Raw genomic sequence first — 18,065 nt, 5'->3', positions numbered from 1 at the left:
AGTGACTGATTTCACACCAGACAAAACATGGAGGTCAAGACTAGCAGTGGGGAAGAAGGCATGAGGACAGAATATAGGATCCTAAACTTTATAGAGAATATAAAAGCAATGTGAGAACTATGACAAACATGAAATAGTATATTAAACCTGTTATATCCATATATTTTACAACCTATTTGTGTCTGGTGTAACAACTACAATAAAAATCATGACTTTAGTCAAGGTAAACTTAAATACAAAAGAACTGTTCAGAATTCTGACTAATGATTGACTTGTTCACATTCACTAAGTTATTTGTTCATGGCAATAATTGAACCTTGGAAATCTCTGCACGTATTTCATATATATATATATATCAATTTTATCTGTTTGAAAGGGAGGTCAACACAGAAGCTAATCTTTTTCTATTTGACATATAGAGAAGATACTGCTCTTCAATAGTATTTCTCCATTTTCTCTTTTTCTTACCTCTTGCAACATCACCTCTTTTCTAACAGGTTCAATAATCCTAGTAGTGGTTGGAAAGCAATCACCAGTTTCCTGGGCTTAAGGAGAGTGGCTATAGCATAGCTCAGAAGTACAGACAGAATAGAAATCTTTCTTAACATAGATTCAGAGAACTTATTTCCATGAGAACTATCATGATAACTTTGGTGACTGAAGAAGGAAGGGAACAAAAATTATGAGTCTCTCTTCTCTCAAACTACATGCTTCCCCACTACCCTCATCACTGTTTTATAGACTTTCCTGAATTTTGGTGGAGACACGACTGGTACCTCTACACTAGGAAGAAAAAGTTATAGAGAGAGGCCTTGAAATGGTCCCCAGTATGCAATGAATAAAATTACTGTATGCATATGCATAACTGATTCACTTTGTTGTACACCTGAAACACACACATTGTAAATCAACTAAACTTCAAAAAAATTAAAAATAAAACTGGCTACAAACATCCAGGGAAAAGCAAACTTAAGTAATGCAGTTAAAGCCCCAAGGGAGTGGCAGTCTAACTTTGAAAGTGATTCATGAAGGTACTTACGTGCCTTCATTCACTGTCACTGATTAAAGAAGTGGCATCAAACTGACATTCAAATAATGTCAAATTATCAGATGCCAGGCAGCCACGGGCATGTATCACTCAGATATTCCTCAGAGAAATCTTTTAGGAGTAGCTGGATGACAGCCTTCAGTTAGCACACCTCCAGAACCAACTGCAGCATTTATTTACCCAGGCCACTCTCTCCCCAAGCTGCTGCCACCTAATGAATGGGCATAACAGACCAGCCATGTATGCTCAAGGTGGGACTCCTATCACAGACAGCCTGTTCTCTGGGACTCCCCACTGACTGACACTTCACTGCAGTCAGTTTAAGGCTTCTCATGCCTCATTTTCCTTCCTTCTTCTCTTTTCCCAGGGTATCAGACCTGCATCATGGTTCAAGGCACTTCCTGCCTACCCCTGTTGTTTCTCCACTTTATCTGAGATGGTTTTCTCCCAATAGGTCTTGTATTTTTGTATCTTGGTAAGACCCTTAGGTTACATTATGACAAAAGCTACCCGACTCACAAAAGTACTATAACGTAAAATGTTAAATGTATGATTTCACTGAAACAAGCATCTTTACATCCTTCTCTCTTTCTCTGTCCATCTTTTCTCTCTCCCAATTTCTCTCCCAGAACCGGTCTGAATTATACTGTGACAGATAGGAAAACTAAAACTTTGGCATGTCTTTTCCAGCAACACTTACAGGAAGTGTACAGAGAGATGAGCATAAATTAGCGGTATTGTTAACTACGTTACCTGGCTTCACTGTATATAGACTGTGCTTTTATTGACACTTGAGATGTGAGGGGGAAGGAAGGCTGTGGTCTGGCTCTGAACTGACTAGGGATGCTGAAGGCAGAGGGGTGAAGGATGTAGCACCCTTGTCATGAAACAGAAACGACTCCTTGTTTTCAAAGTCTGCTCCAGTCTCAGTTTCCCAGGACAATAGAAATTTTAATATTGAGAATTATAGCTACAATTTGCTTTATTAAAATATATATTTAAATACTTATAGGGAAAGTAAAATAAGAAACAAATATTTCTGGAAGACAATTTGACTGAAAATTTGCATTTAAACATATTCTTCAAGTTCTTCAGGAGGAATCTACTTTCAGGTAACAGAAAATTCTCTTTCTGATGATTAAAAATTATCACCCCTTTCCCATACCACCATAATTCCAAAATCCCTTGCTAAGTGCATGAAGGAGAAAGTTTCTGGAAAAATAATGTAGAAAGGATCAAAATGCAAAGATGACCTATTGTAGCTAGACATTTACACAGCATAAACTTAACAAAACATTTAGGTAGATTAACTCTTTTGCACTGACAATGATAAAAGTGGATATTCAGACATGAGATAGGAAAGCAAGTTGGTATTAAGTGAGGAATGCCACAGGAAGGTAGGAACTGCAAGAACTGTAATATCATAAACTCAGATAAGCCTCTAAGACCATGACATACATTTTTTTTTCCCAAAATTAAATTGAAATTCAACTTATTTTCTAAGATAAATACTTCTACTTGATGTGTCATACCGTCACTTTTTAGTAATTAAAGAAAGTATATATGATTTAGTGGGGAGAGGATAATCCATTTACTACCTGAATTTTCTATAACTAATCCATAGTGAGCTTTTGCCACAGTTGGTTTTCATAATATAAATTACTGTGATATTCCAATATAAATGCAATTGCTCATGTATTTAAAGGGCATCAAAAAGTCTGTATACATAACAAATATCTTAGTTACTTATTTGAAAAATCCAAATAAAAATGATTTTACTATGTAGGAGCTTTAAAATTGAAACAAAAATTTTCATATGGGTTACAGTAAATAGCATGTGAATGTTATTTAACAAGATTCATTTTAAAGGAATGAAAATACTATAAAACATAACTGAGACTATTTCTTTGCCCCAACCTAAAACATATATCTAAATTTTGCTTCTATTTCTATTATACACAGATGTGTTCAAATTGCAATACTTAAAAAAACAATTTATCTATACTCTGCATAAGCTTTGGTCCACACACTACACTTTGAAAACTGATTATACGTCTGTTCTAGTATCATTTACAATAATGATGCTTAGAAATATCCTGGAAAAATTAATTAATAGAAGAATGAACAAATATTACACAAACGTTTTGAAATATTTCCATTACATATAAATAATGAAGTGGAAAATTTTCCAAGGTACTAATGTGTTGTCAAGTAGTAAAAAATAAAAAGGTAAGGAAAAAGAAACCCACAAGTTGAAGATGAAGGATAGTATTACTGATTAACATCACAGACTCTGGAACTAACTGGGTTTGAACACTCACTTTGCTACTTTACTAGCTGTATGGAGAGAAAGGTCTTTTTTTTTTTTTTTTTTAACTGATATATATATCAGTTTCCTCATGTATAAAATGGTGGTCAAAATAGTACTTACCACATAGAGCCATTGTAAGGAACAAATGAGTCATTATTTATGAAACAACTATAGTGATACCCACTATTAAATCAACACTAAATTACTGCTTATTTATAGAATGGCCATATGTTGGCATTTATGTTCAATGTACAGGGATATATAAAACTATTTATTCTATAAAAACATATAGATACAGATATGCATGTATATGAAAGCACACAGAAAAAGGCTTAACAGCACATGAGCCAAATTGTATCTTTAGGGGCATTAAAGCAGATCTTCGTTGTTTAAGTGTTTTATATAGAAAATATAATTAATATAACTAAATAGAAAATATAATTAACACATTATTTTGTGGTCATATTTTAAATACTTTTATACACCCATAAAATGCAATTGCATAAAATGATTACATTGATTGACTTATTGAAACAGAAAGACATTGTCATGCAAACATCATTAAGTGCAAACAAGCAGATCAAAGCACTGTATTAACTGTACTAGTAATTAAAATTATATGGTTATGTATTGTCTATGGAATGATCAATTCTGGCTAGGTGATTTCAATTTTCTTCTTTATATACAGATATATTTATTCATAATTAAACTTAAATATACACAAATCTATATACTTTTTAAAAAGCACTATAAAACTATTTTACTGCAAGAAGAAAGCAACAGCAAGGCAAGCTAATTATACCATCATGAAAGATTCTGCACTCAAAATCCCTATGTTGAGAGCACATTGATGAATGGAATGAATTAGGAAGGTTATGAATGTACTCACCCACCAAACTCCTGTAGTGCAGAGAATTTGGAAGCCTCCAAATCATTGCCACTTACTATCCGAGCCTTAAATGAAAATGGAGAGAAACAAAAGAAACAGACTTTTAGCATCCTATAGCCATGTACACATGACTTTGGAACACGCGTCAACTGCACTAGACATGTAACACCTAGTATGACAGATGCTAAGCAGGGTCAGCTCCAAGTCAAAGCTACGGTGGTTTTATGGGTGGAGGTTTTGAAATTAGCTGTCAGCATTCAAACAAAAGCACTGGCAGAGTCAAGGAAAATATCATATTCCAATACCATTTGCCCTTAAAACTGGGTATGTGCAGTGAAGATCATGAATCAGTCAGAGAGATCATGATTTGCCAGACTTAACAACAGATGCTGCATTTGACCGTAGCAGACCCCTAGGTTGGCAAGTGTAAGCTATAGTAAGCAAAGCTGGCAAGGTGTAATCTCTTCATAAAAGCAACAGATTGGGGCACACTTAAAGGACAACCAATGAATGGAAAGCTGGGATAACATGCACAGTTCACAACTAAAACAGAAGAACCAAAACAGGTCTAATATGTCACAAACAAACGTGTACAAAAAGACAAGATCCCTCAGGAGGGAAGAAAAAGTATGATTTAAAACCTTTTCATCCACAGAACTGCTATCTGAAAGAGAATCAGGAAAAGAAGGAATAAATGTTAGATGGAGTACTTTTCAAGGAATCATTTAAACATATACATGAACAGTGTTAATGTTATATAGTTTAAAATTATAAATGAACCCCAAGGGAAGAAGGATAGCTGGTCCCTGCAATTTAAAGAGTTGGAAAATGTGCCAGAATGCTTGAAAAGTATAAAAGGGTGATTACAGAGCTTAACGAAAGACAATGTGTCATAAAAAGAAAAGAACAGTTGAAGTATCAGAATGCCTAGGCTCCAGCTGGGACTCCGCCACTTGCTAAGCACACTGGGCAAACTACCAAATGGTCTGGAGTCTATACCTAACTCTGAAATAAAGTCACTAATACTTTGCTTTTTTGCCTCCAAACTTTGTGAAGAGGCTCAATTAAGATCAATGTATGTGAAAGTAAACCCCAAGTGACTATATAAATTAAAGAATTTTTATTATGGGATTATTTATTGCTTCTCATATCATAGAACTTTAGAACTAAAAGATTAAGTATATTTCACCTTGCAAATAAGAAATCTGATGGCTGAAGGTGTTAAATTACTTAAGATCCCCTAACCACTGAATGACAGAGTGGTATAAATCCAGGGCTTCTGATTCCCCATCTGCTGCCCTTTGGATTCAACGTTTCAAGTAAGTTGAACAAAACAGTGAGGAATGGTTGGTCCATGGTTCTCCAGTATAACTTAGGATAAAATCAGAGTCAGTATTTCTGTTTCAACTGCTCATGGGCCCAAGCAGATAACGATGGACTTGTGATTTTTCAAATTTTTTGTTTCTTTTTGAAACTGAAGTCTAAATTTTCAAGGGTCATAGCATGGACCATAGCACGGTCCATTTCTAACTTACACAGTGTTACTGTTTTTTAGCATAAAGCCAAAGGGATTTCCATATGAATACAAGTTTTCAGAAAGCTAGAACTGGAGCGACCTTACAATTCTTGTATCCCAGACCCCTTATTTTCACAGATGAGTCCCAGAGAGAGAAAGATTTGCTCAAGAACATGTAATTCAATGATGATTTTTATTGATAATAATCTGAAGTTATTTGTTTTCTTGACCCATTAAATATGAACCAGTTAACATAACTAAATATTTTTGTATAATATTTTGAAGATTTTACATTATCCTATGGTTATATCTTTGAATACAAAGCACAGTAGGCACAATATAAAGTAATAAAGCAATATGGCCATAAATATTTTAAATACTTAACAAAATATAGAAAATAAAATTCAGTACTGTATCAGAAGAATAATATATCATAGCCATGATGATTTTTTTAAAGCATGATTTAAAAATCATTGACTACTATAAAATGACATCAACTGATCATAAAATATATATCTGCATTTAAGTAGGAGCATACAAGCTATTTGATAAAATTTCAAAACCTTCCAAATAATTTTTAACCTACTAGCCTGGAATGAGTTAATTTTCATATGCTGAAAAATGTCTTTCAGAATCAACTTAAATGTAAAATATTAGGGCATCCCTGTTATTAAAAGGCAAAAATGTCCACTAAAACATTTTAATTTATTTCCATAAATCCTAACCAAGAGAGTAAAACAGAAATAAAGAACATAAATGCTGAAAGATAAAATACAAAGTTTTTATTTTTCAGAATTATAGTATTATACCCTGAAAACAAGTCAAACCACATGGAAAACTATTACGATTAATCAAATAGATAGCAAATGAATAAATAACCAACACATTAAATAACAACATTATGGTATTTCCTACTAACTAGCAATAGCTAGTTTGGGAAACAATGACATTAAGCCTGATTTCATATATCCAGTATTTTGAAATAGTCCCCCATTCTAACTGCCTTCTATATTGATCATCTGACTGAATAAGGGTAATCTTACCAAAGTTATTATTTTTCAGCTGCTAACTGTAGTGATTAACTTTTCATTCATTGTTTCATTCAGTGTTCATTCATATTTTCACTGAATACATATTTTTTATTAATTATCAATTAACCAATTTTGTTCACTTTGACTCCTTTCTTATCCCCTTTAAAACCTTTCTAAAATACAAATATGATCCTCTTCATTCTCTTTTAAAAACCCACTAATTTCACCCATTGCCCACTTGAGAAAATAAAATGTTTGTCTACTGCAAATTCATGGCTCACCAGTCTTGATTCACATCCTATACTTTGGCCACAAGTAAATTTTTGCCATTTAGTTTTCATCCTATGCTCTTTTAAATGTGAGTCTTGGCATTTTCAGTTTCTTTTCCCTAAAACAAGTTATCACTTTCTTTATCCAGCTAACTGGATAAAGTCTCCAAAGTCTCTCAAGTCTCCAAAACTCAGTTGAAACATAACACCTTTCCTGGAAACTTATCACTTTTCAGGGATTCACGATCTTTATACATAAATATTCTACAGTGCATATTCCCCTTGGCTAATCCTCAACTTTTTTCAGTTTCTTTACCTGAAATCCTTCTAGACAATGCCTCAGTGATAGTTTAACTTTTTGAACTCCCATTACACTCCCAAAACATAGGAGATGTCTAATAAACATTTGCAGAGCACAAAATGTACAACCTTACATAAGCTATACCACTTTAATGAAATATTTAAAAATCTGCTTTAAAAAACTATTATTTCATCTTTTGGTATAGGGAGGATGAATTGTTTTCTAACAGATTTACAGATTTAATAGTTAAATCCTAATGGCAAGTTTTTGTAACTTGAAATTATCCTATTTTAAGTGTAACTAGGTTAACAAACAAGTAAAAACATGTAAGTTTTTTGTTTGTTTGACATATAAGTTTTTTTAAAGGCAATTAATGAGGATGGATTACACACACATATTAAAGTCTATAACAGCTAAAATATTATCCTGGCAAAATAGAATAAAAGATTAGTAACACATAAAGTATAGCTAAGTAATATACCCTTATATGTAAGAATTTAGTGAATAAGAGAGGACATATTGCTGTCAAGGAAATAAAAAACACTAGCTACTAAAATGGTGCTTCAGTTCAGTTCAGTTCAGTCACTCAGTCGTGTCCGACTCTTTGCGACCCCATGAATTACAGCATGCCAGGCCTCCCTGTCCATCACCAACTCCTGGAGTTCACTCAGACTTGCGTCCATCGAGTCAGTGATGCCATCCAGCCATCTCATCCTCTGTCGTCCCCTTCTCCTCCTGCCCCCGATCCCTCCCAGCATCAAAGTCTTTTCCAATGAGTCAACTCTTCATGTGAGGTGGCCAAAGTACTGGAATTTCAGCTTTAGCATCATTCCTTCCAAAGAAATCCCAGGGCTGATCTCCTTCAGAATGGACTGGTTGGATCTCCTTGCAGTCCAAGGGATTCTCAAGAGTCTTCTCCAACACCACAGTTCAAACGCATCAATTCTTCAGCGCTCAGCCTTCTTCACAGTCCAACTCTCACATCCATACATGACTACTGGAAAAACCATAGCCTTGACTACACAGACCTTAGTTGGCAAAGTAATGTTTCTGCTTTTGAATATGCTATCTAGGTTGGTCATAACTCTTCTTCCAAGCAGTAAGCGTCTTTTAATTTCATGGCTGCAATCACGAGGTGTAAACATGATGGCAGAGTTCTCTCCCTCTCACCAAAATACCAAAACTACAAGGAACTGCTGAACAACCATTGAGAAGAAAACAAAAACAAATCCCCTGTATCCAAAGATAAAGAAAAAGCCACAATGAGATGATAGAAGGGGTGCAATCACAATAGTCAAACCCCACATCTGCCAGGTGGAAGACCCTCAAACTAGAAAAAAGCTATATCACAGAGGTTCTCTCACAGGGTTGAAATTTCCAATACCCACATCAGGCATCCCAGCCTGGAGGCCTTGATCAGAAAGAAGAATCCTCAGAATATCTGGCTTTGGAGAACAGTAGGATTTGGTCAAAGGAATTCCACAGGTCTGAGAGAAACAGAAACTCTACTCTTGGAGGACATGCACAAGATTTCATGTGCACCAAGCCTCAGGAGAAAAGGCAGTGAGTTCATAAAAGCCTGAGCCAGATTTACCTGCTGGAATTGAAGGGTCTCCAGCAGAGGCTCGGGGGTGGGATGGGGTGGGGCTTTCTGCAGTGAGAAAGATACTGGTGGCAGTAGTTCTGAAGAGTACTCATTGGCAAGAGCCCTCCAGAAGGTCATCATTTTCTCACCAAAACCTGGCCCACCCAACAGGCTGAAATGATTCAGACCAAACAACCAACAGGATGGGAAAACAGCCCCACTCCTCAGAAGGGAGGCTGACTAACGTCTTCCTGAGCACACAGTTGCTCAATAAACATAGCCTTTGACATGGCCCTGTCCACCAGAAGGCCAGGGCCAGGCTCCGATCACCAGTTGGCAGGAACCAGTTCCTCCCACCAGAAGCCAGCACAAGCCCCTTAGACCAGCCTTATCCACCAGGGGGCAGGCAGCAGAAGCAAGAACAACTATAATCCTGCAGCCTGAGGAATGAGCACTACAATCACAGAAAGTTACACATAATGAGACAGCAGAAGAAATGCGTCCAAGATGAAGGAACAAGAGGAAACTCCAGAAAAACAACCAAGTGAACTGAAGGCAGGCTATCTACCTGGAAAAAAAGAGAAAAACGAGAGTAATGATAGTAAAGATGATCCAAAATATTGAGGAAAGAAAGGCACATGTTGAGAAGATACAAGAAATGTTTAACAAAGAGCTAGAAGATTCTAAAGAACAAACAAATGGAGATGAATAATAACTGAAATGAAAAAACACTATAAGGAATCAATAGCAGAATACACAAAGCAGAAAAACGAGTGAGCTAGATTAAATGGTGGAAACCACTGCTGCAGAACACAATCAATAATAAAGAATTTACAGAAATAAGGACAGTCTCAGAGACCTAACATTGAATGCACCACTATTCTCAGTATGGCAGGGTCAAAATGAGAAGAGAGACAGAAAGGACCTGAGAAAATACTTGAAGAGATGACAGCTGAAAACTTCCCTACCATAGGAAAGGAAACATAAACCCAAGTCCAGGAAGCACAGAGTTCCAGGCAGGAACACCCCAAAGAGAAACAAGCTGAGAGACATGGTAATCAAGTCAACAAAAAATAAAACTGAAGAGAAACTAATAAAATTAACAAGGGAAAGCAACATAACATACAAGGGAATTTCCAAAATGATATCACCTGATTTTTTTCAGCAGAAACTCTACAGACCAGAAGGGATTGACACAATATATTTAAAGTGATGAAACCTAAAGTGAAGAACCTAAAAACAAAAATACTCTACCAAGGAAGGCTCTAATTTGGAATTCACAGAGAAATCAAAAGCTTTACAGAAAAATAAAAGAAAAGAAACTTCAGAACCACAGGCCAGTTTTGCAACAAATGCTAAGGGACATTCTCCAGTTAGAAAAGAAAGGCCACAAGCAAAAACAAGAAAATAATGAATAGAAAATCTCACCAGTAAATGTAAACATAAAGGCAGAAAATCATCCAAACACAAATATGATAACAAAATCAGTAATCATGAGAAGAGTACAAATGCAGAATATTGAAAATGCATTTGAAATTAAGAGAACAGCAACTTAAAAAGCAATTTTGTTTATATATAGATTGCTATGTCAAAACCTCATGGTAACTTCAAACTAAAAATCTACATTAGATATACAAAACAAAAATGAAAAAGAAATCCAAATATAATGCTAAAGTCAGTCATCAAATCACAGAAGAATAAAAGAGGAAGGGAAGAAAAAGGACCTACAAAATAAATCCAGAACAATTAACAAAATGGCAATAATAACACAAGTATCTATAATTACCTTAAACGTAAATGCTCCAACCAAAAGACAGATCAGCTGAGTGGATACAAAAACAAGACCTGCACCTATGCTGTCTACAAGAAACCCACTTCAATTCTAGGGACAGATACTGACTGAAAGTGGGGTATGTAAAAATATATTCCATGCAAATGGAAATCAAAAGAAATCTGGAGTAGCAATATTCATATGAAACAAAATAGACTTTAAAGACTGTTTACAAGAAACAAAGAAGGATATCACATGATCAAATGATCAATCTAAGATATAACAATTGCAAATATACACGCACCCAATATAGGAGCACCCCAAAATATAAGGCAAAAACTAATAGCCATAAAAGAAGAAGTCAGTAGTAACACAGTAATAGTGGGAATTTTATAAATAACAACCCACTTTCATCAATGAACAGATCATCCAGAAGGAAAATCAATAAGGAAACCCAGGCCTTAAATGACACATTAGACAACTTATATTTATAGAGAATTCCATACAAGAGCAACAGAATATACTAAGTGTACTAGAATGTTCTTCAGAATTAACCACATGCTGGGCCACAAAGTAAGCCTCATTCAATTTAAGAAAATTGAAATCATATCAAGCATCTTTTCTGACCACAATGTTAAGAGATTTGAAATCAACTATATGAAAAATCTGTAAAAAAAAAAAAAAAAAAACAAGCAAACAAACACCTGGAGGCTACACAATATGCTACTAAACAATCAATGGATCACTGAAGAAATTAAAATATAAAATACCTTGAGATATATAAAAATGAAACCCTGACAATCCAAAACCTAAGGAATCCAGCAAAAGCAGTTTGAAAGGGGAAGTTTACAGCAATACATTCTTACCTCAGGAAATAAGAAAAATTACAAATAAACAATATACACCTAAAGCAACTAGAGAAGGAATAACAAACCAAAGCCAAAGATAGTAGAACAAAAGAAGTCATAAAGATCAGAGCAGAAGAAATTGAAATAGTGATGATGAAAACCATAAGAAAGGTAAATTAAAACTTGGTTCTTAGAAAAGATGAACAAAATTGATAAACTTTTAGCTAGCCTAATCAAGAAAAAAAGGAGAGAGCTCAAATTAATAAAATTAGAAATTAGAAAGGAAAAGTTACAACTGACACCACAGAAATACAAAGGATTAAAAGAGAATACTACAAGCAACTATATGCTAATGAAAGGGATGACCTAGAAGAAATGAACAAATTCTTAGAAAGATACAATGTTCCAAGACTGAACCAGGAAGAAATAGAAAATATTAATAGACAATCCAAGGACAGAAATTGAAACTGTGATTTAAAAATTCACACAAAAGTTCAAAACCAGATGGATTCACAGAAAAATTCTATAAAATGTTTCCAGAAGAGTTAATACCTATCCTTTTCAAAATATTACAAAAAAGAACACTCCCAAACTCATTCTATGAGGCCATCATTACCTTGATACCAAAGACAAAGACACTACAAAAAAGAAAACTACAGGTCAATATCACTGATGAATATAGATTCAAAAATTCTAGACAAAATACTAGGAAACCAAAGGCAACAATACATTAGAAGGATCATACACCACAAAGAAGTGGGATTTATCCCCGGGATGCAAGGTTTTTTTAGTATCTGCAAATCAGTAAGTGTGATACACCACATTAACAAATTAAAGACTAAAAACCATGTAACCATCTCAATAGATGAAGAAAACAACAACAACAACAAAATTCAGCATCCATTTATGATGAAACCTCTCCAAAAAGTAGGCATAGAGGGACTATACCTCAATATAACAAAGACCATGTATAACAAACTTACACCCAACGTCAAAGTCAAAGGTGAAAAGGTGAAAACATTTCCTCTAAGATCAGGGACAAGACAAGGATGTCCACTCTTGCTACTTCTTTCCAACATAGTTTTGGAAGTCCTGGAAGTCCTAGCCATGGCAACGAGAGAAGGAAAAGAAAGAAAGGAATATAAATTGGAAAAGTAGTAAAACTGTCGCTGTTTGCAGATGACATGACATTATACTTAGAAAATCCTAAAGATGCTACCAGAAAAGTACTAGAGCTCATCAATGAATTAAGTGAACTTGCAGGATACAAAACAAAGAAATCTGTTGCATTTCTAACATGAACAATGAAAGGTCAGAAACAGAAATTAAAGAAATAATTCCATTCACAAGTGCATCAAAAAGAATAAAATACCTAAGGATAAACCTACCTAAGGAGGCAAAAGACCTATACTTCAAAAGCTACAAAACAATGATGAAATAAATAAGAGATGACACAAACAGATGAAAAGATATACCATGTTGTTGGATTTGATGAATCAATATTGTCAAAATGACCATAGTACCAAAGGTAATCTAAAGATTCAGGGCAATCCCTATCAAATTACCAATGGCATTTTTCACAAAATTAGGACAAAAAGTTTTAAATTTATAGTGTTAGTCATTCAGTTGTGTCTGACTCTTTGTGACCCCATGGACTGCAGCCCATCAGGTTCCTCCGTTGGTGAGATTCTCCAGGCAAGAATATTGGAGTGGGCTGCCATTTCCTTCTTCAGGGGAGTTTCCTGACCCAGGCACTGAACCTGGGTCTCCTGTATTGCAGGCAGATTCTTTACCTTCTGAGCTACCAGAGAAGCCCAAAATTTATATGAACACATGAAAAACTCCAAATATCCAAAGCAATCTTGTGAAAGAAAAATGGAGCTGGAGGTATCAGGTGCCCTGACTTCAGACTACACTACAAGCTGTAGTCATCACAACACTGGTAATGACATAAAAACAGAAATATAGATCAGTGGAACAGGACAGAAAGCCCAGAGATAATCCCATGTACTTACAGTCACCTAATCTATGACAAAAGAGGCAAGAATATACAATGGAGAGAGAATAGTCTTTTCAATAAATGGTTCTGGGAAAGCTGGAGAGCTACATATAGAAGAATGAAATTACAACATGCTCTATTCTCACACACAAAAATAAACTCAAAATGGGTTTAAGTCCTAAATATAAGACTGGAGAATATAGAACACTTGGAGAAAAACAGGCAGAACACTCTTAGACATAAATCACGGCAAAACGTTTTTTGACCCACCTCCTAGACGGATGGAAATTAAAACAAAATAAACAAATGGGACCTAATTAAAGATAAAAGCTTTTGCACAGCAAAGAAAACCATAAACAAAAGGAAAAGACAACCCACAGAATGGGAGAGAATACTTGCAAATGATGTGACCAACAAGGGAATAATTTTCAAAAGTTATAAACAGCTCATGTGACTCAATATCAAAAAGAAAACAAAAAAACAACAAAAACAATCCAATCAAAAATGGGCAGAGGACTTGGACTTAGAGATTGTCATACCCAGTGAAGTAGGTCAAACAGAGGATGAGAAACATGATCTGACATCTCCTATATGTGGAATTTAGAAAGAAATGATAGAAATGAAGTTACTTAAACAGAAAGAAGAGAACAAGATGGCAGAGGAGTAGGTGGACATGGAGTACATCTCTTTACATGGATACATCAGGAATACACCTTCAGACACAGAAGTATATGCAGAATACCAGCTGAGAGTGGACAGGAGTACCTGACCAGTGGAAAAGAATATATAGAACCATGCAAACCTCGGTATGATGAGGAACTGGGTGGGGTGGGGTGGGGGGACCAAGAGTGTTAGTAGGACTGGACCTTCTCCACCTGTGGGTGGGGAAACTGAAGCAGTGGTTCAATCCCCACATCAGGGAAACTATCTGAGGCAGAGAAGAAATATTTAAGGCTGAGGGTGAAACAGCTGATATGTGGCAGCCTAAATGGAATGAGAATCAGACAGTCCTTGCCGTAGCCATACACAATCCAGACAGGAACACTGGACCCCTGGAAGGTGTAGCTGCTGGGAGCTGGAGTTCAGGGGTTGTGGAGCAATCCCAGGGCAAGGGCTGCTGTTGAATGCAGAGGAGCGGATTGAGGAAATGTGAGGGAGGAAATCCTGGTGGAAAATGCTGCTGGAGGAAAGCCAGGCAGCCATGGAAGCAAAGCAATACTGCTAAGTCATGTATAGGGGGTGGAGTCATCACCGTAGCCTCTCTCTCTCCACATCCCAGCTGAACAATATAGAGGCTGGCCCATAAAACACCTGACACACTGAACAACAGAGTAGGACCCCACCCAGGGTGCTCCTTCAAGTAACTGATGTGCTGAAATACAGAGTAGGACCCCAACCAGGGGGGCCCCTCTATGTGCCTGACATGCTGAACAACAGAGAAGGATCCCAGGCAAGGGAACCCTCTAAGTTCCCTTGAACTTTAGTTCAAGTGCCTGAATGGGAGGAACTATGGAGAAAGACTGGCAAAAGAAGCCTTGATTGCCAGCTACAAGAGGCTCAAAAAAAGACTCAGATAGGGCCACATCTTCTGTGGCAGAGGCAGTCCATGTCCCTGCACCCTTGGCACCAATAGGGTCTCCACAAGCCAAGCAATTGCACCATGTTTACGCTCAAATCTCACTGGGGCAGAGCTGCCACAGGCCAAAAAAGTCTTGCGTCTATGCGTGCAGGGTCACTTCGGTCCTGTCCTACCCTTTGCAACCCTGTAGAGTGGCCTGCCAGGCTTCTATGTCAGGTAGGGGGGTTCTCCAGGCAAGAATTCTGGAGCATATTGGCCAATACTGGTTGTCATAACCTTCCAGAGCACTATATTTCCTGCTGCCCTAGCCGCCAACGCCCCTGAGTACCTGGTGCTGCCAGAACTCCTGCGACCCAAGCTGTTGCACCACCTCCATAACTGGCCCTCACAGGAGCAAACTCAAGACCTCCAGGGTGGCCTCAGGAGCAAACCAACATGTAGAGGTGGAAATAAAACCACAATTGAAACCCAGGGACAGTGTGGCTAAGGAAGAAGACCCAAAACCTTCCCAGCAGCTGTACAAGCTGCAGATTAAATACACACGATCAACTTAGGCAGACTCTGGGTCTATGGAATATATAAAAGTCCATTGAGAGCTCCCACAAAAGAAAATGCACTAGTTCTGAGAGCTGTGGACCTTGGAGGCAAGACATACAGGAGTGAGACCAGATTAAAATCTGAGCTGCCCCAACAGCAGGTAAACTGCCTCCTCCTAGGGAGGTAAGGCGGACTGTGATTCTGTGAGGCAAAGGACTCTCATAGTAGTGACTCACGAAAAACATTTATTATTTTTTGACTTGTTCTGTAGATTCTTTTGGATTTTTTTTTCTTTTTCCTCTCCTTCCCCACCCCCTCTGTTGTAGTTGCCCATTTTATTAGCACTAAGAAATCCAGTTAAGCTTTTGAGCTTTATTTTTTTCTCAGTCACATGTTATAAACCTCTGCTTCTATTTGAGCTTTTGCAGTTCTATGGAGTTTTCCTTTTTTTCTTTTCTTTTTTATAATTTTAATTTTTAATTTTTTAAACCTACAATATTTTTTCTACATTTATTCCTTTTTTTGCCTTTCCTACTGTTCTTTTCCAAATGCAGTTAACCTTTAAGGGATATAAATCTTATCTACCTCTATTTAACTTTGCATATCTATTCTTTCTTTCTTTTCTTTCTTTCCTTTTCTCTCAACATATCTGTTTTGTTTTCATTGCTTTATTCTCCACTTGGCATCTTGCTTTAGTTTACTTTCCAGTTTATGATTTAGTTAGTTTTGTTCTTAACTGGTAAATATAATTTTTTATTTCCTTTGTTTGCTGGGTTAATCTACTGTCAGAGAAGGCAATGGCATCCCACTCCAGTACTCCTGCCTGGAAAATCCCATGGAGGAGAAGCCTGGTAGGCTGCAGTCCATGGGGTCGCTAAGAGTCGGACATGACTGAGCGACTTCACTTTCACTTTTCCCTTTCATGCATTGGAGAAGGAAATGGCAACCCACTCCAGTGTACTTTATTCATGCTGGACTGCTTTCACTTTGCTGATGAGTGTATATGTATATGTTCCATTATTTTAATTACTATTTACCTGATTTTTAACTGCCATTTGTCAGGTTCATCTTTGGTTTCTTGTTTTTGGATATTCATTTTAATCTCACTTAATGCCACTGGAATCTTTGTTCCTGACCAGAGATCAAGCCCTGAGCCTTTGGAGTGGGAGCACTGACTCCAAGACCCTAGACTACTTAGAGAACTAACCCTAGGGAGTATCAAATAGTGAAAACTCACACAAAGGAAACTACTGGAATACAAGACTGGGTATCACCCAACCACCAGTAGGACCCTGTGCAGGATGCCTCATCTAAACAACAAAAACACAAACCCAATCATTAGCAGACAGGATTATCACCTCACTCAGCCTTGCCCATCAGAGGAAAAACAAATAAAAACTCAGCACGAATCTCACCCTATACAAAGCTTACACAAATCACTGGACCAACCCTTAGGAGGGCAGAAACCAAAATGAAGAAAGAATTCAACCTTCTTCAAGGAAAGAATTCAACTTTCCCTGAAGCCTGGGAAAAGGGGACCTCAAATACAATAAGTTAAAAAAAAATGAAAAGGCAGAGAAATAATACACAAATGGAGGAACAAACTAGGAAACAGGCAAACTACCTGAAAAAGAATTCAGAATAATGATAGTAAAGATGATCAAAAACCTTGAAAACAAAATGGAGAAAAGGCGAGAATCAATTAACAAAGACCTAGAAGAATTAAAGAATAAGCATGCAGAGACAAACAATACAATTACTGAAATTAAAAATACTCTAGAAGGAATTAATAGCTGAATATCTGAAGCAGAAGAATGAAGCAATGAGCTGGAAGATAAAAGGGTGGAAATAACTTCTGAAGAGTAGACTAAAGTAAAAAGAATGAAAAGAACCGAGGACAGTCTCAGAGACCCCTCGGACAATATCAAATGCACCCACATTTGAATCATAGGGGTCCCAGAGGACGAAGAGAAAAAGAAAGGGTATGAGAAATTTTTTGAAGGGATTATCATTGAAAATTTCCCCAACACTGAAAAGGAAATAGTCAACCAAGTCCAAGAGGCAAAAACAGTCCCATACAGGATAATCTCAAGGAGAAAAACATCAAGACACATACTAACCAAACTCACAAAGACTAAACAGAAAGAAAGAATATTAAAAGCAGCATAGAAGAAGCAACAAGTAACATACAAGGGAAACCCCCACATGCTTAACAGCTGATCTTTCAGCAGAAACTCTGCAGACTAGAAGGGAATGGCAGGATATATTTAAAGTACTGAAAGGGAAAAATCTACAACCAAGATTACTGTATCCAGAAAGGATCTCATTCAAAATTGATGGAGAAATAAATAAAAAGCTTTTCAGACAAGCAAAAAGTTAAG

At 36.6% G+C, this 18,065-nt stretch overlaps 1 protein-coding gene across 1 annotated transcript in view; it reads right to left on the bottom strand.

The window, feature by feature from the left end:
• UNC13C (unc-13 homolog C) overlaps positions 1-18,065 on the bottom strand; it is a 692,819-nt gene that overhangs the window by 500,507 nt on the left and 174,247 nt on the right. The window contains exons 4-5 of the mRNA XM_040226553.1: positions 4,890-4,912; positions 4,249-4,313 (exon numbers count right to left, since the gene is read on the bottom strand). Coding sequence (XP_040082487.1) covers positions 4,249-4,313; positions 4,890-4,912 — 88 coding nt within the window. The remainder of the gene's footprint in view (positions 1-4,248; positions 4,314-4,889; positions 4,913-18,065) is intronic.

Source organism: Oryx dammah, unplaced genomic scaffold, assembly GCF_014754425.2.
Source record: "Oryx dammah isolate SB20612 unplaced genomic scaffold, SCBI_Odam_1.1 HiC_scaffold_26, whole genome shotgun sequence".
NCBI classification, from domain to species: Eukaryota; Metazoa; Chordata; class Mammalia; order Artiodactyla; family Bovidae; genus Oryx; species Oryx dammah.
The sequence above is the reverse complement of the archived record's forward strand: the minus strand, read 5'-3'. Positions and strand labels throughout refer to the sequence as shown.